The 19,435-nt window shown below is 41.1% G+C and overlaps 1 protein-coding gene across 1 annotated transcript; it reads right to left on the reverse strand.

Annotated features, from left to right (window-relative positions):
• Positions 1-368: 368 nt before the first annotated feature.
• On the reverse strand, positions 369-18,884 carry LOC117450576 (myc-associated zinc finger protein). The gene is made up of 8 exons (XM_034088409.2): positions 18,135-18,884; positions 14,244-14,394; positions 13,289-13,683; positions 12,363-12,616; positions 11,545-11,608; positions 10,181-10,352; positions 2,824-3,264; positions 369-1,551 (listed from the first exon to the last, which is right to left on the reverse strand). Exons 1-7 carry the CDS (start codon positions 18,165-18,167, stop codon positions 2,927-2,929), a joined length of 1,407 nt encoding a protein of 468 aa, XP_033944300.1. The 5' UTR covers positions 18,168-18,884; the 3' UTR covers positions 369-1,551; positions 2,824-2,926.
• Positions 18,885-19,435: the final 551 nt, after the last annotated feature.

Below are 19,435 nucleotides of genomic sequence, written 5' to 3' on the forward strand. Positions count from 1 at the left end.
GGTACATTTAATACATCATACCTTATTACATTTATTATCTGAATATGCAAAATAATTGAATTTGTTAGTGAATATATGTTCTGGTCATTATGTGCATTTGATTGAATTGATTTTCTCAATAATGTTTAGTATGTATTAATGTATTTTGTATTTTATATTTTTTATACTTCATCCAAGTTTTTTCAAACTTGCAGCATTTTATTCTATTAATGTATACTTATTTTGTTGTATTTGCTCTTTTTAATTGTTTTTACTTGCATGATGTTTTCCTTTTTTTAATCACAAAATGTTTGTATACATTAAATTAGAATATTTGTAAGAATCTTCATTGCATTCATTGTTGAGCACATAGTAAGCAATTGACAACAACAATTTACATTTGAATATTAAAATAATTAAAAGGACAGCAGCCAACCTTCACATTTGTGACGTTGGAAATATGAAATGTTTTACGTAAAAAAGTTACTTCAATAATGAATTATTTTACATACCATTTAAAAAACGAATTGCTTAATGGCCCGTTCGTTCTTAGCTTTTATTTCATTTGTCTAGTGGTAAAATCTTAATTTTCAAAATTACTTAAGATTTCAAATAGATGTAGTGCTGTTGAACATTTAAGTCGCATTAATAAAGCAAATACTCAAATAAAGTACCTTGAATTTGTACTTGAGTAAATATATTAAGTTACTTTCCACTGCTGACATTCACCCGGACAGATGATTTCCACTTAAACCCACACATGCATTTTACTGCTTTTTTAATACAGTAATAACGAGGCGCTATGCACTATGCATCAATTACAATCAATATGCACAGCCACAAAAAATGTGTCACCAAGGTAGCTACAAATCACATGGCAAATGTACCTTTTTCAATAATTACAAATCAGCATCCAGAGACAGAGCAATGACCATATGAAGCACATTCATGTTCATGGAGGGGAATATACACAAATAACGTATTATTAGTTTGCCTTTATCCGCATTATAAAAGTGTATTTACATGATGGCCCGTGTGAAATAGCTGACCCCACCTGTGAGGTGTCCGTGCTCTGCAGAATCGGACAAAGGAAAACTGGAGACTGTTCAAATAAATTATATTATACTGATAGTATCAATAAATAAGTGGGAAACTGATCAAAATTCATGTTAGGTCAATCTCATTATAAATAAACACTGATATCATGGAATATAAATAATCCAGAAACAACACCGACTTTACAAAATCTTGACAGGCTGTTGAAAATTAAAACAGTGACATGATGAAAAATAGAAACAGCTAATCGCTAAGCCACATGAATAAAAATACACGTAAATGTTTCTCCCTAATGATTGAGCAGAGCTTTTCCTTATCGTCTTTTCCACAGTTTCTCGCTTTGACTCGGCTGATTTGCACAGGCGCTGAACAGTTTGCAGAAAGTGTCTCTCAGCTGTTTAACACTGATGGAGCTGGAAGTAAAAGGTCACCAAAGGCCGCCGTCCTCATGAAATGACTACCAGCGCCGAGCAGGAAACACCACCGGTCTGTGTTCACTTCCGGATATGAAAACATCTGGAAAGTGAAAACAAAAGCATGTTAATATTACAAAATATGATCATGAATCATCAGGTTTAAACAGCTTTACTGTTTCTGTAAAGGGCTGTTTTTTGAAATTATTAATATGCCATTACTTCTTTTAAGTTTCAGTTCTCTATTACAGAAAAACCACTGGCTCGATTTTCATGAAACTTGTGGAAGTGTGCCACCTGGACCAAGGTAGAAATCATTTCATTCTGAAGCAGGATGACAGATGTTTTCATAAGTTGAAAATAATATGTGTATCTTCCCCTAACAAATCGTTTTTTTGTCTGTCATAGTGTGTGTATTCCTATATGTATATTGTATATTTATTTTATACAAATGTTATCATCCTTCTCATGAAATGGTTATTTTATTATTTTCTCATTGATTCAGCAAGCAAGCACTCACGCACTCTTTCATTTTTCTGCTTCTTTTAGATTTTATGAATTGTATCTTGTTATTTTTGTTTGTAATGTCATTATTAGTTGTTACAATTATATATTGTACATGTTACATTCACACCAATAAAGAATATTGCTTTATCTTGAGAGAGAACACTGTTTTCACGCCCCTCCCTCTGCTGATTTTGGATACATTGTTCACCATTTTTAAATGTAAAAAATGTACTTTAGCACCAAATCTGTGTGAGAAATGGTTTCAACACAAACACTTATGAAACATAAAAGAGCATGGGGGTGTTCATCATTTACCTTAATCATAATGCTTTAAGTTCTTATTATACACCTACTTTGCAATAAACCGGATTTTAAATTAAATCTAATTTCTGTATAAAGCACTTACAATGGTTTAGTTAAATGCTTAACCATTGTTCCTCCTTTGTTTATTTCCGTAACATTATGACATCACTACGTTACAATTGCGCTTCTATTGGCTAGAACTCCAACACATTGAACGTGGTAGGCTAAGTGGCGGGGCATCTCTAAGTGGTTGACCAATCACAACAGAGCCGGCCAGCTAACCAATCAGAGCAGACTGGGCTCTGGTTTCAGACAGAGGGTGAAAGAGGTGCTGCAGCACAGGCAGTATGAGAACAATAAAGAGCTTTCTGAACATTAAAGCATGGAGACGTGTCCCAGTAGAGACACTAAAAACAAACGAATCGGAAAATCAGCATACCATGTCCTCTTTAAGGATAAACCAAAGGGTCAGCTAAATGCAAAGTAATGTTCAGGTTACAGGTTTCCCACTAAACAGCCTCATTCTCCCCAATAAAAAAAAGATGGCAGAAGATGATTCACACACCTGGATAGGATCCTGTCTCTCTGCTTGTCTGCTCCTCGTTTGTCTTTGCCTCCATCCCCAGCTCCACCCCCCCACCCATCTCACCCCCTGCCCTCCCAGCCTGCTAGCTGTGGGGCGAGGGTGCGATCCCGGAGCAGTCGGTCACCAGCAGTCCCACGCTGCTGGCGCTGGACACGGTGACGGCCACGCTGGTGGAGCCCACGGGCCCGGCGCTGGTGGGGTCGTGGCTGGGGTCGTGGCCGGGGTCTCCCTGGGCGGCGTGGGTGCCCATGTGACCCTGGAGCTGCGTGGCCGTCTTGCACTGCACCCCGCACAGCTGGCACAGCAGCACACCGCCGGCCCCAGTCCCCCCAAAGCCCCCCCGCGCCCCGCCGCTCTCCTTCCACTCCTGACCGTGGTGCTTCTGAGCGTGCACCCGCAGGTAGGTGAGCGTGGTGAAGCCTGGAAAACACACACACAAACACACACACTTGCTCAATATATGTATGATTTTGAAATAGCTAAACGCTCTAATTTAATACCAAAATATTGTCATCCATTATTTATTTATTTTTTCTCATAATGTAGAACCATATCTTTCATCATAATTCTGTAATGGTGGTTTTTAGAGAACTATTGCTCTTAGACTTCTATTTTTATTTATTGAAAATGTGGTGTTTTCCTTTAGTTTTTAGACAAGTTTTTAGAATGGTGATACGTTTATTCTTTTAAAGTTAAACTTTTAAATTAGGGCTGTGCAATTAATCGTATTTTAATCTCGATTACGATTTTGGCTTGCAGTGATTACGAAAACAACGTAATCGTAATAAAACGATTATTTTGCTGCATTCCCTTTTGCAATGATGCTCTCAATTTGTCTTGTGTTATACATCCGGCCCGTGCATGCGCTTTCGCCCTCCCTAAAAGCCCTCTCTGCCAGGTTGTGAGTAGGGTTGGGTACCGAAATACGGTTCCGTTTCCAACATTTCGATTCCATTGGTATCGTTTAGAAATGTTAGTTTCGGTCCTGCTTATCGATTCCTAAGGAAATGCATCTTGCTGCTTGCAGCAAGCACGGTGGCAGGGCTGGGAAGCAAAACTCGGTTCCAAGTAAGAGCAAACAACAAGAGCTGTGAGGACAGGAGGCGGAGGCCGAGCCCCCCGGAACGCAGCTCTCTCTCTCTCTGCTCCGGATCAGCTGATCACTCTCTCTCTCTCTCTCTCTCTCTCTCTCTCTCTCTCTCTCTCTCTCTCTCTCTCTCTCTCTCTCTCTCTCTCTCTCTCTCTCTCTCTCTCTCTCTCTCTCTCTCTCTCTCTCTCTCTCTCTCTCTCTCTCTCCATATAGTGCAACATCGTCTTTTTTAAAGTTCAATAAATGGATGTTTTCAAAGTCAATGAATAATCGTATTTAATAATCGTGATATCAATATTGACCAATAATCGTGATTATGATTTTTGCCATAATCGAGCAGCCCTTATTATACTTTTTGGGGTTTTCCCTTTCCTGTAGTGTTTTATATAGGTTTTTGTGGATGTGATGGCGCATTTCCACTACAGCGCGGAGCGTGGTTTAATGGCACATTTCCACTGCAGCGGGGTAGCCCCGTTTAAGCGTCCTTAAACGGGGAAATGTGCCATTAAACCACGCTCCGCGCTGTAGTGGAAATGCGCCATCACATCCACAAAAACCTATATAAAACACTACAGGAAAGGGAAAACCCCAAAAAGTATAATAAGGGCTGCTCGATTATGGCAAAAATCATAATCACGATTATTGGTCGCTCAGGCCTCGGGCTGCCTCGCTGGACGTCCGAGGCCTGGGGTAGCAACGCAGTGTAGGCGACAGTTCGAGTTGTTCCGTCGAGCTCCCGCTGGATTTTATCATCCCCAATGAGATGTAGGAACGTCGTCACCTCCTCGGTCGACCACGGTGTGCTTTTATTTGACGTTGCCATTTTTGTAGCTCCTCCGTTTACAAAAATGCTGTGTACAAAAATGCTGCAAGCTTGCTTCTAGATCAGGGATGGGCAACTTTGATGATGGTGGGGGCCAAATAATGTATGTACTGGCCACCAGGGGGCCGCAGATTCAATTGGAACACACAAAAACACAAATTCCACGTATTGTATGTAATTATTAACACATATACTAAGTTTGACATTTTCATTGATATGTTTCTATCTTTAAGGGAACATCCTCTAATAAGCTCACAAAACAAACATCAGTTCACAGAAATGTTATTTAATTTTTACAAGTGGCATGTTTGTATTGAACAGGTTATTTAACAGTGGAATACAACTTTTAAACTATTGGAAAGTGTGCATTAAGATTAAACAGTAACATGACATAAACATGAAGTCAGACCCCCCCCCTCCTCTCAGATCTCCCCCCCCCTCTCATCCACAGCAGAAAGCTGCGCTCACAGCTGCTCAGCCCAGCCGCACACCTGGGGCCTCTGGAAGCGGCGGGCGAGAATAAACCCTGCTCTAACATGACATAAACATGAACACTAACCCAGACATTAGTTGTCTAACTGGAATTTAAGAGACTTGTAGCCTGTCTCTGCTGACGCACAATAAGGGGAATGTCAACATCGATGCCAGTGCATCCAAGCTGCATCAGATGAAACAGCGTTTCGTCTGACAGTCTGTTTCTCTCTTTTGATTTGATGTGCTTCATCATGGAGAAGTTGCTCTCACATATGTATGTGCTCCCGAACATGCTGGCCTGTTTAAGCGCAAAATCTCTCAAGAGAGGGAAGGGGTCTCGGGCAACAGTCTCCAAAACGACACTCCCCTCTCATTCCGTTTCATTTGGAAAAATAAGTCACCTTGTAGTTCGCACAGTTCCATTTGTAGTTCAGGTGGCTGGTCATTCACAACCGCTGAGATGGGGTCAGTGAAAAGCTGGATTGTGCCTCGCATGTCGTGGAAATCCTGAAAGCGATTGTTGAATTGATCCTGCAACATTTTAAGGGCTTCTCTGTAGCGGTGGATCGTCATCTCACATTCGGCCAATTCGGGGATGTCATTGCGCAGCTCTCCACATGCGGGGAAGTGTGTCAAATTCGGGGGATCTGACGCAAGGTTATCTCTGAACAGGCCGAGTTTCATCTGAAAACTATTCACATGACCAAAAAGGTCGGACACGGTCTGATCTTTGCCTTGCAACCGGACATTCAAGCAATTGAGATGTCCACTTATATCAGTGAGAAAGGCCATGTCACAGAGAAAGTGTGGATCCCTCAATGTGTCACAGTACGCACTTGTATCCGCAGTAAGGCTGTTCTCCAAAAACACGGGAATTTCGAGCCGCAGTGCGTAAAACCTCTCCAGGCATTTACCACGGCTCATCCACCTGATGTCTGTGTGCAGCTGTAAATCACCGTAGGCAGCATCCACCTCCTCTAGAAAGGCTGTGAATTTCCGATGATTTAGAGACCTGTTCCCCCCCCGAATCAGATTGGTAACTTTTGTTACCACATCCATGACATGTGTGAAGTTCAGATTCTTTGCACCGAGGGCCTCCTGGTGTATGATGCAATCCACACCACTTTGACGGAGAAGTCCAGCGAAGCCAGTGCGCCTTCCTTGCATTGATGGAGCCCCATCAGTAACAACGGCAGATAGCTTGTCAAATCCACCATATTCGCTGACAACACCCTTCACTGCCTCGAAAATGTCCGATCCCTTTGTTGTGCCGTGCAGTGGTACAAGTTTTAATAGTTCCTCGTGTACATCAAATGACGCATTTATTGATCTTGCGTACACCAGTAGCTGGCTAACATCGGTAACGTCTGTACTCTCATCTAACGCTAACGAAAAGTATGAACAGTCAGACATGATTTGTTTCAGCTTTCCCTCCACATGACTTTGAATGTCAAAAATCCTGCGAGTCACTGTGCGTCGGGAGAGGGACACAGTTTCAAAATGTTTAGCCATTTTCTCATTTCCAAAGGCGTTAGCCATCTCAATCGCGCATGTTTTCACCAACTCTCCTTCTGATAGTGGCTTCTTTGCTTTGGCAAGCTGGAGTGAGACAGCATATGATGCTTTCAGACTTGATTCTTGGACACTTGTGACCTGGGTGAAAAAGCACTGTTGTTTTTGTACTTTCCCTTTCAGGTCCGCTAGGATCGCTGCTCTGGCAGCCCCGGTGTACCTGTCATATTTGTCCTTGTGCACAGTGTTGTAGTGGCGGCTCAAGTTGCTTACTTTCATGACAGCAACGGTCTGCAAACATATTAAACATTGTGGTTTACCCCTGAATTCAGTGAAAAGATACTCGTTCTCCCACTTTTCTTGGAAAACACGATTTTCCTCAAATATCTTTCTCTTGCTCATGCTGACATCCACATAGGGCCGTGTTCATATGTTACCCGCTCTATCGAAATCAGTCGGAAGTCGCAACCAACGGCTGATTTCAAAATAAAAGTGGATTTGTGTAAAAAAACTAGTTTTTCGGGGTTCGTTACAGTTTGTTTTCATCTGATTTCAAATAAATACAGTCTTGACTTTTAGAATATTAAACTCGTTTTGCCAAATTCAAATTCATGATAAATACAACTTTGAAGCTTGTAACGGCATAATTACAAGCGGAGAACGGAGTAATTTAACGTCACAGCAGGCATAACAACAGCCGGTGTTTCTTGTGAGTTTCCCCCGGGAAACAAACACAATACACACAAACACGTCACAGATTATTTCGCGGTATTTGGCTGCCGAACGAAATCACATATCAGTAATATAAGTTAAAAAAAATATATTATTATTTTTTTTAATTAAAAAAATATATAATTTTTTTTTTTTTAAATTACCTTGTTTTCTAAATTGATCCGAGGGCCGAAAATGGCGACCCGCGGGCCATTTGCCCATCCCTGTTCTAGATATATATGCGACGCTAGGGAGGATCTCGCGCGCGATCTTGTGACGATTCTCTCTGACCAATCAGCAGTCGAGAGTGTTGACGTCACTAGTTCAGCCCTGGCCCTGGCCTGATAGAACCACGATTTTATGGGGCCGGAAAAAGAGGGAAAAAGTACCCGCTAGCCGGTGCTATGCCATATGGAAAGGCCACCAAAAACTGGCCTGGCCGCTTGAGGAGATGGGTCTGTCTGCAGACCGCAGCGAGGAGGCGTTTCCTATAGGGGCGTTTCCTATAGGGGCGTTTCCTATAGGGGCGTTTCCTAACTTTTTTTATCCAGCTGCTTTTATAAATCCTTGCAGAAGAAGTCATTGTTCTAGTGATGGGAATTCCGGCTCTTCTTGGTGAGCCGGATCATTTGGCTCACCAAGAAGAGCCGGCTCTTTCGGCTCCCAAAGGGCTCTTCAGTTTACCACATATTATACCTTTTACATTAAATCAAATGTAGCGCTGTTTTGACTAATGATTTATATGTGTACACATATATCACTTAAATTATTCAAGACATCCTTTGTACTAAAGTATTCAAAAGTAAAAATGACATGTTTAATATAAATTATTTGCTGTGGCCAATTGTTTTCATTGCATTACAGACCCGTGTAACTCTCTGATACCACCCAATTAATGCATTGACTTGCTTGTAGAACCACGCTACACAAAACAGATGGCAACACCTATAAAAACTATTTTAAAAAAGGGGCTACTGTATCAACCTATATAAAGTATATACATATAGTTTTTCTCCCTGCAGGAGAGGGAGCGTGCTTTGAGATCAACTGCTAGGCTGCAGCGGGGAGAAGAGGGGGACAAAAAGTAGGAAGAGAAGTAATGGGTCAGAAACCCTCCTTTTACGCAGCGGTCCAGACATAGACATCATAGCTACGGCGACATAGTTGCCAGTTACTTTTGGCATTAGGGCAGGGATATCTTTCAAGGTTTGACATAATGAATTGTGCTACTTTTAAAGCAAGCAACGATGTTTTCAAATCTGTAATCAAAAAGCTCCTCAAAAACACTATAGAAGCAGTTCCTGCCGTTGTTACGTTAGTTCAAACAGTAACAACGGACTACTTTTCTTAGCGGATGCATGTCAATTTAAATCAATACAAAAAACAATTTTTTAAATCAATAAAATCTTTTTCTAAATCCATAAAAGCATTTCAATTATTATTGGGAGTCATGTCGTTACTTTGTTGAGAATGTGGCCATGTGTAATAAGCGGGATAATGTCCACATTGCATAATGTGCCTTCATGCCGATCTAGATCCCTCCGCAAAAACAAAACAAAAAACGTCTCGTTCGCGAGCCGGCTCCCGTCGTTCACTATAGGAAACGCCCCTATAGGAAACGCCCCTATAGGAAACGCCCCTATAGGAAACGCCTCCTTGCTGCGGTCTGCAGACAGACTCTATTGCACTTGAGGGCGATTAAGGACGCTTAAACGGGGCTACCCGCTGCAGTGGAAATGCGCCATAAGTGTGCCGTGCCTGGTCCGTTTCTTGTTGCGTTTCCACTAGGCATAGTTCCGGCTAACGGGTACTTTTTCACTGTTTTTCTGGCTCTCCAAAATCCAGGTTCTTTCCGGGCCAACAACCGGGCTGAGTATGCTAAACTAGTGAGAGAATCGCTGGCAACTACAACAAAATGAACATATTTTACCGTGATTTAATTATAATACACGTTTCAAAATGATGCCGAAGTAACAACATACTGATACCGGTTAGTAAAAACCATGAATTAATGCTTTGACAAGTCTGCAGACAGACGGCAGGCGGAAAAACTTTTAAAATGTGTGTTTTCTGAACGGAGATCGGCTAGGCTAACGCAGTGTATGCTCCGACCGTCCACACTCACAACAACGGCCTACAGACATAAATAAAGCAGCGACTGTATTCGCCATGACACAGGCAGTCTGTGGTTTGTACTTGTTTAACTTTTGTCTAGTTTCTGAACAGATATGAGGAGCTGTGAGCTCTGAGTGCTAACAGCTAACGGCTGTGTTGTTTTTGTGTTTCGCATTGAAGATGACGTCACGGCTCCACCTACACTGCGTTACTATAGTTACTACCCCAGTTCCTAAACTGTAATGGAAACGCAGCATAAAGTGAGCCTGGCCTACCAAGGCCTAACTATACCGTACTAAGCCGTGCGAGGCCCTGCAGTGAAATGCGAAAAATAAAAGAGCTTTTTGAACATTAAAGCATGGAGACATGTCACAGTAGAGACACAAAATACTATTATGAACCTGAATGAGCAGAATAGGGCCCCTTTAAATCCTTTTGAAGAACACACTTTTATAAATAGGTTTTTATGTGAATCACTCAATTAGCAGTAAAAGTGAGGCCGTTATCTAAAAGCATAAACACTATAAGCAGGAGTCAAACTAAACGCAGAATCGTAGAGGCTGCTTTGATTGATTGGTTTAAAGGAGATGTGTGATGTTCCCGGGACTCACTGCGGTTGCAGAGGTGGCAGGAGTGGTGCTGCGCCTGGTTGTGGACCCTCATGTGGTCCGTGATGTAGGCAGCAGACAGCAGCTTCCCGCAGATGTGGCACGGCACCTTCTCCTCGTGACGCACCAGGTGAGCTCGGAGACGATCCCGCGTGGCGAACGCCGACGTGCACGTCTGTGAGGGAACAAGACGACATGCACCAAAACATGAGATCGGATAAAGCTTTAGTACACACAGTGAGACAAACAAAGAAACCAAGGATATGTGAGAACATCAAAACAATGTCAGGCAGTTTGGATAAAATCACCATTTTATATGTAACTTTTTCCGGTTAATTATCATAATGTAATAGATGTAGTGCAAATTCAATTGGACACTGCAAAAAATGATATGCCGTTAAGCTGGTCTGATTTTTGCTTCTCAGATCAATTCATACCTGAAAAATATATCAGATCTTGAAAAAGTATTTTTGAGATAATATCCCGACACAATCTCAATTTCTCCAATGAACACAATAAATAAATATTTCTTATTTTAACCGCCTCACAGTTCACATCGCCATATGGCCAATTATAACCTAAAGACAATTATTGTAAACACTAAAAAGTTTTAACAAAAAGTTGCTTTTGCAAATATCAAAAAATGGCACTGAAAAATAACATTAAATGTATCACTAATAAGTAAAATAAATAAATTCTAAGATGTCTTATTGGGGCCATTGTAGGAACAAATACATAAATGAAAGAGCTGGGGGAGAGGATAATAATACCTGATATTAAAGTTGGAAATGTATGAGAAAAACAAATCAATATTCTTCTCAATTAAAGTAATACATTTAATAAATGGAATATGAAATTGTCTTCGATATATGTCATACATTTAGCAGGGAAAACTTGGAACATAGTGTTGCCATTGGATCACCTCATTATAACAAAGGTAGGGAATGCTTGACTTTTATCTTAGGTCATTTACCATTCTTTTCTTGCAAATGTCAAGTTGTTTACACCTATAGAATTGTAAAGGTTTTTTCTTTTATATTTACCAATTTAAACTTGTTTTGACATTCTTTTCCTCCTAATATTACCCACTTCCCCCGGCTCTGTATTTTTATATCATTGATCTTTCTTAAAATGTAAATGTATATTAATATGAATTTCCTTACCAAATTGAGTTTACAGCTGTGTCTTTATGTAATGTGTATTTTTCTTTTTCTTTGGCTTCTTTGGCATTTTCTCAAAGTTAGATTTGCATTTAAAACCCCCTCGCTATATTAATCATCATCATCATTATCCAGTGTTTCATGGTCTTTATGATTCACAAACCCATATTGGTAGAGCTCCAGAAAACAGACAGATCAAGACGTTACCGTGCACTTGAACGGTCTCTCTGTAGAGTGCACCTGTCGGACGTGGCTGTTGAGGTGGTCCGGTCTGAAAACAAAAGAAAACACTTATCACGAATGTTCTAGGTTGTAGAAAGCCTTCTTTACAAATAAATGTCATTTTGTTTTGTGCAAGCAGTGGTTTGTGCCACATGTTTGTTAAGTGTTCTTTTTTGTTTTTGTATTGTTCTAACCCCTTGTGCGGCATGCTTTGGCAAGGCCATGTTTTATGTTGACAGCTCATTTGTATTGTATTTAACAGTCTGTATGGTTCCACCAGACAATCTATGTCAAAGTCAGAAAGAGACAAACTTTTTTTTTTATAAACGTACCATATAAACATCTGGAAATATCCTTGTTTCTTTTCTTCTGAATGTGTGAGATCTAGCTCGTACCACTTTCATTTCCTCAATTCTATTTTGTTCATTACCTTACTGTGAATGTATATGGAACTGGAAAACAGGGTAATATTCTTAAAAAAACATCAGATGTTCTGACATAGTTAAAGTTGAATTTTTCTTCATTTAGAATACATTTTGAAATTTAAAAAGAGAAAATGGGAAAAAACATGTTTTTGTCCAGGAACCACGTGGCTTCACATTGCACCTCCTCTGACCAAATTCAGAATGATTCAGAACTTGAACCTGATTTGGATTAGGTGACAGATAAAGATCTCTATGTTGAATACTATTTTATACAACTTTTTCAAATGTAAATACATTTGGTGTCTGTTTTTATCTCTGATCAGATAGTTATTATACAAATAAAGAAGAACACCATTGAAATAAGAGCTGATTATGCACCTAGAGAAGGCCTTGGCGCAGTGCGGACAGACGTAGGGTTTCTCCACGCCGCCCTGGTGCGAGCGCACGTGGTAGCTCATCCGGTCTTTCCTCTTGAAGCGCTGCTGGCAGACGGGGCAGAAGTAGGGCTTCTCGTCCGAGTGCGACAGGCGGTGGCGGTTCAGGTGGTAGACGTCTCTGAAGGCTTTCCCACAGGCCTCGCAGGCGTGGTTCTTCCTCACCGTGTTGGTGTGGCTGGGGTTGGGGTTTGGATTCTGTGGAGCAGCAGCAGAGAACGTCATATCAATATGCTGGTGATTTTACAATGATCTGACAGTTAACATAACTATTTCTTAACTTTTAAACCACATTGTTACTACCAGGTAATGTTTTGTAATTCCTGCCAACATAGTTTATCTGTTTCCTATTTTCTAGAAAATGAAGAAGAAATAAAACGGCTTTGTCCTGAGGTATATTTTGTAATATGAACTGCTGTCCCAAAGTAAAGAATTAGCCCTTCTGCCCTACTCTGGAAATCCAGAGTAAAATGTGTGGAGAGGCAATGAAAAAAACAAGCAAAGAAGAAGACTTGACGGATGTGTGCGTGTGTGTTCATGAGGAGTCCTCAATGTTTCAGATGTTACATTTTCATATTAGCATTTATTTGAGATGGATTTAAAATAATTTTCTATTTCACAAAGTCCTACGTCATTTTGAAGTCTGTATATGAAGTTGGCATCTCCCTGGTTCCCTTAACAAAGGTCCAATGGGATTTCTTCATTTTGAAACCTCTTAAGCCTTTCTAATCCACAATTCTTATCTTAGGCTTGTAACCAAAAACACAATAAAAAACAAACTGACTTCCAGGTGAGGTAACAGGAAGGGACAAAATGCTGACTCATTCTAAGGGGTTTAGGACTCATTCCTGCAGCTCTCTATAAACCCACCTGTTCCAGGGAGCCCACGACAACAACAGCTGCCTGGATGGGAGGAGGCGGAGCAGCCATGGTTACAGTTGCCGGCGCAATGGACACGGCAACCTGCAGGCCGCCTTGCTGCTGACCGAGGAGGGGGAGGGTCTCTGCGCCGGTGGCTGCGTTGTGGGGAAGTGAAGGAGTCTGAGGCAGGGTGAGGTGGAGGAGGGAGAGCGGACCCGTCTGCCTCTCCACCCGTCCTCCCCCCCCCACCTTCCCTCCGTCCTCCTTCTCCCGGGCGGCGCGGTCCTTAATCTTGATGCCCGTGTGCACCGACTGGTGTCTCCGCAGGTTGTAGCTGTTCTTGAACTCCTTGTTGCAGGTGGAGCAGATGTGGGCAGGCCGCCCCAGCTTGATGAGGGGTTTCACTGAGAGACACAGAGAATCACATGTTGAGTTTTAATCCTCTTGTAATCACAAATTCAATAGTTTGAACTTGTATCCTCATGGTTTTTTGAACTTATTGTAAGTAGCTGCCACGGCTTCCTGTCTTTGTTTCCATCATGCCACTGAGACATTATGTTTCCTTTATTTGTTTGTACTAACAGTTGCATATATTGTGCAACTTGCGTTTAAATGAAATAATAAACTTTTCACACACATTCAACAAAGTAAAAAAAGGCCTTTGCAAATCAAAACAAAACAGGCAAAACTTAAATCAAATAACACCTTGCTTAGATCGTCCTACTTTCTGCGGGGCACGCTGTTGCGATACAGTTTTTAATCTCTGTGTCTCTTAACAGGGCTGGTGCCGTGGGAATTGTAGTCTTTTATACTTCCTTGACTACAGAGGTCATGATTAGCTGACAATATCTGGCCTTTGTTACAAAACAACAGATTGGCTCTAACAGTAACTTTGAAAATAATGTCCTCATGTGTCCTGTCTGAAACTACCAATAAAAAGGCACAATGGAAGAGTCCCCCTCACCAGGCAGCGGATCCTCGCTCAGGGCGGTGGTGTCCACGGTGGACGGCGGCGAGGCGATGTGCTCGGCCGGAGGACTCTGAGCGGAACCGCTGAGCTCCGGCAGCAGCTCCGACTGGAGAGGCGTCTCCGGCTGGCTCTGAGTCGACGGCGTCTGCCAAAAACAAAGGAGCACAAATTACTAGGTTATCTGTAAATATGACCTAGTGTTACACTTTCTTGGAATAATAGCCAACGTAAATAACCTTTACTTGCCGCCCCTATTATTTTTTTTACTAGAAAAAGGTCCAATGCTTGAACAACAACATACTGAATAAAAAAATTATATTTTTTACTTAAAATTGTGATTTTTGTCACTTCTTTGGACACAACTGTCTGTGGGAGTATTTGCGAATGATCTGAGTGACCACTGTGTTGTAGCCACAATTAGGGACACAAAAGTCCAAAAGGTTAAACCTCGTATTATCATCAAGAGAGACATAAAACATTTTGTGGAGCAGGGTTTTGTACATGATCTGTTTGGGTTTGAATGGGGAAACATCGATTTGTGTGCTGATGTTGAGACTGCATGGTCTTATTTTTATCTTGGTTTTATGGAGATCATTGATAGACATGCACCCCTGCGTACATTTAGAGTGAAGGGACGAGACAATCCTTGGTTTTCTGCTGAATTATCTAGTCTCCTACATGAGAGAAACAAGGCCTGGGCAAAGGCTAGGAAATCAGGCTCAGAGGTAGAATGGCTGCGTTTTAGGCAGCTAAGAAATAGATTCACTTCACAAATCAAAAGTGCTAAGTCTAAGTATTATCTGTCAGTAACCACAAAGAACCTGAACAACGCTAGAAAATTCTGGAAAGCCATTAAATCGATATCCACCGGCGATATCCGTAATGAGCTACCTCCGTGCCTTACCACAGCATCTGGCACTATATCGGACAGGGCTACTATGCTAAATTGCTTTAATGAGCATTTTGTGTCCTGTGGTTCTCTGTTTGATTCTGTCACTAACTCTGCTTCTGTGAACACTACAGTATGTGACTCTGAACAACGTGGTCTGGAAAACCCTTTCAGTTTTACTCCTTTTACTGTTGATGTTGTTCGTGAAGCCTTATCTAAGCTAGATCCTAAAAAGCCGGCTGGTCCGGACAACGTAGAACCTTTCGTTTTAAAGATAGCTGCAGATTTTATTGCTCCACCTCTCACTACTCTTTTTAACCTCTCCCTCAGCTCAAACACAATTCCAAAATTGTGGAAGTCAGCGTATGTCCTGCCTTTGCTAAAAGGAGGGGAGGCCACCTTATTAAACAATTATAGACCCATCTCTAAATTGTCAGTTCTGGCTAAGGTTCTTGAACGCTTAGTGAGTGAACAGGTAAAGGAGTTTTTATGTTCAAATGACATCCTGTCTAAACATCAGTCAGGATTCAGAAAGCAACACAGCACCATCACTGCGACAATGAAAGTGGTGAATGACATTACTAGTATTTTAGATAATAAGCAGAGTTGTGCAGCTCTGTTTATTGACCTATCCAAAGCTTTTTATACCGTCGATCATCGCATTTTGAAGCAGAGGCTGGTCAGTATTGGCCTATCCAGCCTTGCAGTGGGGTGGTTTGTGAACTGCCTCTCTGAAAGGTCCCAATGTGTTCACTTTGATGGACTGTCTTCTGAGTGGTTAAACATCACTAATGGTGTTCCTCAAGGTTCAGTTTTAGGTCCGCTATTATTCTCTATCTATATTAATAGTTTAGGTGAAAATGTCGAAGGAGCAACCTTACATTTTTATGCGGACGATACCGTGATGTACTCTGCAGGTCCCTCGATTAACGAGGCTGTTGTTAAATTACAGGCTGTTTTTAACATTATTCAGGCTCAGCTCTCTGAACTAAAGCTTCTTTTAAATGTGGATAAAACCAAGGTAATGCTCTTTTCTAAAGCTAAAGCTAAAAATACACCAGAGACTGCTTTGGATATTGTAACTACGCAAGGAATACAACTTGAAGTGGTTACCTGTTACAAATACCTGGCTTGATGATTGTCTCACTTTTAAATTTCATGTAAATAACCTGCTTAAAAAACTGAGGGTTAGGCTAGGTTTCTTTTTCAGAAACAAGTCCTGTTTCTCGCTTGAGGCCAGGAAAAGGCTAGTCACTGTGACCTTTTTACCTGTGCTGGACTATGGTGATTTGTTATATATGAATGCACCTGCCAATTACCTGAGCAAGTTAGATGCTGTGTATCACAGTGCACTGAGATTTTTGACAAATTGTAAAGCACTTACGCATCACTGTACCCTGTATACCAAGGCGGTTTTGCCATCACTTACTGTACGGAGGCTCAGTCACTGGTACTTTTTCATTTACAAAGCCATGTTGGATAAACTACCATCTTATATCTGCTCCCTGATCTCTCAGCAAATTGAAAGTACTTATTGCCTGAGATCGCATGCTGTGGTTTTATTAAATGTGCCAAGTGCTAAGACTGTCTTAGGGAAGAAAGCTTTTAGATGTGCAGCTCCACTAACATGGAACAGTCTGCAAAAAGAATGAAAAATTACCAAGCTAGTACCACTACATGTTTTTAAAGCTCGGTTGGATGCTACAAAATCTGATGCTGTTGGTACCTGTACATGTGGTTAAATATGTAAATTGTAATCCCTGTACATTTTGCTGTATGATGTCCTTTTGTTGTTCTGTTGTTCATGTTTTTATGTCTTCTTGTGGAACCTACTGCTGCAGGTCTCCCTTGAAAAAGAGATCATTGATCTCAATGGGATTTTACCTGGATAAATAAAGGTTTTGAATTGAATTGAATTGACAACAGTTGCAAAGTTTAATCAGTTAATAAAATGTTTGATGATTGATAAATTATTTTCTATGTTTAAAATCATAATAAAGTGAATATCTTTGGGTTTTAGACTGACAAAAGAAGGCACTTGAAGACATCACCGTGGACTTTAAGAAATTGGTATCGACATTTTTTTGCAGATGAATCGATTATGAAAATAATTGTTATTTGCAGGCCCATATAAAGTTGTAAAAATGAGCTTCGCCTCTCCCACATTAATGTTATGAACACATAGTGCATCAATTATTGGATTACAATAACATTGTTCTAAAATAGGTACTTTTTACTACCTATACATTATATTATTACTTTAGGTGATCTATGTTCATACAAATATTTGTAAAATCGAGCAACGGTTATGAAATCCAATTTACCCCGGGGATACATAATGTTCTACCCTTAAGCGCTTCGAGATTTGTCTTGGCAGATGAGAAGCGCTATATAAATTAAATGTATTATTATTATTATTATCCTTTAATCAAATATATAAATACTTTCAAAGTTTTTATATGAAGCTTCTATTATTTACCCAAACTTTGATTCTTACTTAAATTCTGTTTGGATGTTTATTAATATCTATAGAAGAAAAAAATTCAAAACACACCTAAATTGTCAGCAGTCCAGAGAAAATATCTTGTTTTGTAAAGCACTTTGAATTGTCGCGTACAGAAAAGTGCTATATAAATAAACTTGCCTTGCCTTGCTTAGTGACGTAAAAGGCCATAATGTAGCTCATAGTGAAGAGTATACATTAGCATACAATGTAAACAATAACTTAAGTGCATACGTGGACGTAGAAGAGATAGTTGAGTAAAAGTACTTAGTTACTCTTCCTGGATAGGAAACATGTCTGGGTGTTTACCTGTGATAGGAGCTTCCTGGCTGGGGAAACAGCTTCAGCCTGACCCCTCTGGGACCTCCCCCTCCATCCTCTCTCTTTAACCACATGCATAAATGTCAAACACCCCCTTCCTCAACCACTTATTTGCCCCAAAGAAACAACAACATAAAACCCACCTAAAGCAGTTTTAACAATTCAGACTTACCTGAAAGAGGAAGTTGCTCCAGGAGGTATCCATCCTGAACACCGGGGACCAACAGCTAAGCGACCCGGGAGCAGAGAGGCAAAGAGGGGAGGAGGGGAGCGGAGCCCAGGAGGAAACACTCCACCTGCTGCTATGAAAACACAATCTGAGGCCTGTATTTCTCCTCTACCTGCCCGGGCTAATTAACAAAAATATAAAATGACATCGGACGATATGAGTCAGCTACTACGTATTCGTGGTTCAGCTGCTACGAATGATTAATTATTAATCTGTTGGCGATAAACAGGAGGCTGTTTGTAAATGCGACAAAATGAGTCATGCTTCCTTTAATGGTGCGTTATTACAATATAATTGGCTTATGTCTACTGTAATAAAAAAAACTGATGGCTTGCATGCAAAATAGAAATTATTTGTATACAAAAGATGATAATCATAGCAGCTGTTTTTATTTTTGCGATAGCTCCTGAGGAAAAAAGGCCGCAGCGTCAGGTCCAAAGCCTCGGCGTTGCGTACAGCTCCACCCCTAACTAGAGAGCTCCTGGTCGGCCGCGGTCCATGGCTCCGCCTCGGTGTTTCAATCGACAGGATGACATCTTTCTCTTTTTTTCAAAACTCTCGCTCCCTTTCTCTCGCCCACCCTCCCTCTCGGTCTTTCTTCCTTTTCTTTTTTTATCTCTTCTTCACCCCCTCTGTCCCTCTCCGCTTTAAAGGGAAAGTATTTTGTGTATGCACCCACCCTCCTCACGGACGCCGGCTCAGGCTGCAATCGTCCCGTCCCTCTCGCCCCCGCCGCCGCCCCCGCCGCCACTCCACAGTAGGCCGACAAATAATGAAATCCAACATTTATAAGAACCCGCTTCGCCGTTCATTCCTCCATTCCTCCCGTTTATGATTAAAGAAAAAAAACAGTGCTTCTAAAAGTAACACACGCCCGGTCACCGGAACCTCTGTTAGCCAAGATGGTGTCTGGTTTAGCTAAAACAGGGCTTTATCCTTCTTAAAGGTAACGATGCAACCATAACACAAGTGCAACAGCTGGATTCTAACCTGATGTTGACACGGCTACACCGATGTCATGAAGGCCTGCTTTAAATCACATTGTATTAACCATAATGTGCAGGAACATTGATTGTATTCAATTAATTGGGAAGAACTTGTACATTTGTCATGCATCCAATACAGCAAGAAGTAGATTTCGCCAAACTTAATTCAAAAAAATATAAAATGTTGCTTGTTTTTCAAAACCATAAGACTAATGGCTACTAATCTATTTCCACTTTATGGCAAGCAAGCACTCACCA

Source organism: Pseudochaenichthys georgianus, chromosome 8 (assembly GCF_902827115.2).
Source record: "Pseudochaenichthys georgianus chromosome 8, fPseGeo1.2, whole genome shotgun sequence".
Classification (NCBI taxonomy): domain Eukaryota; kingdom Metazoa; phylum Chordata; class Actinopteri; order Perciformes; family Channichthyidae; genus Pseudochaenichthys; species Pseudochaenichthys georgianus.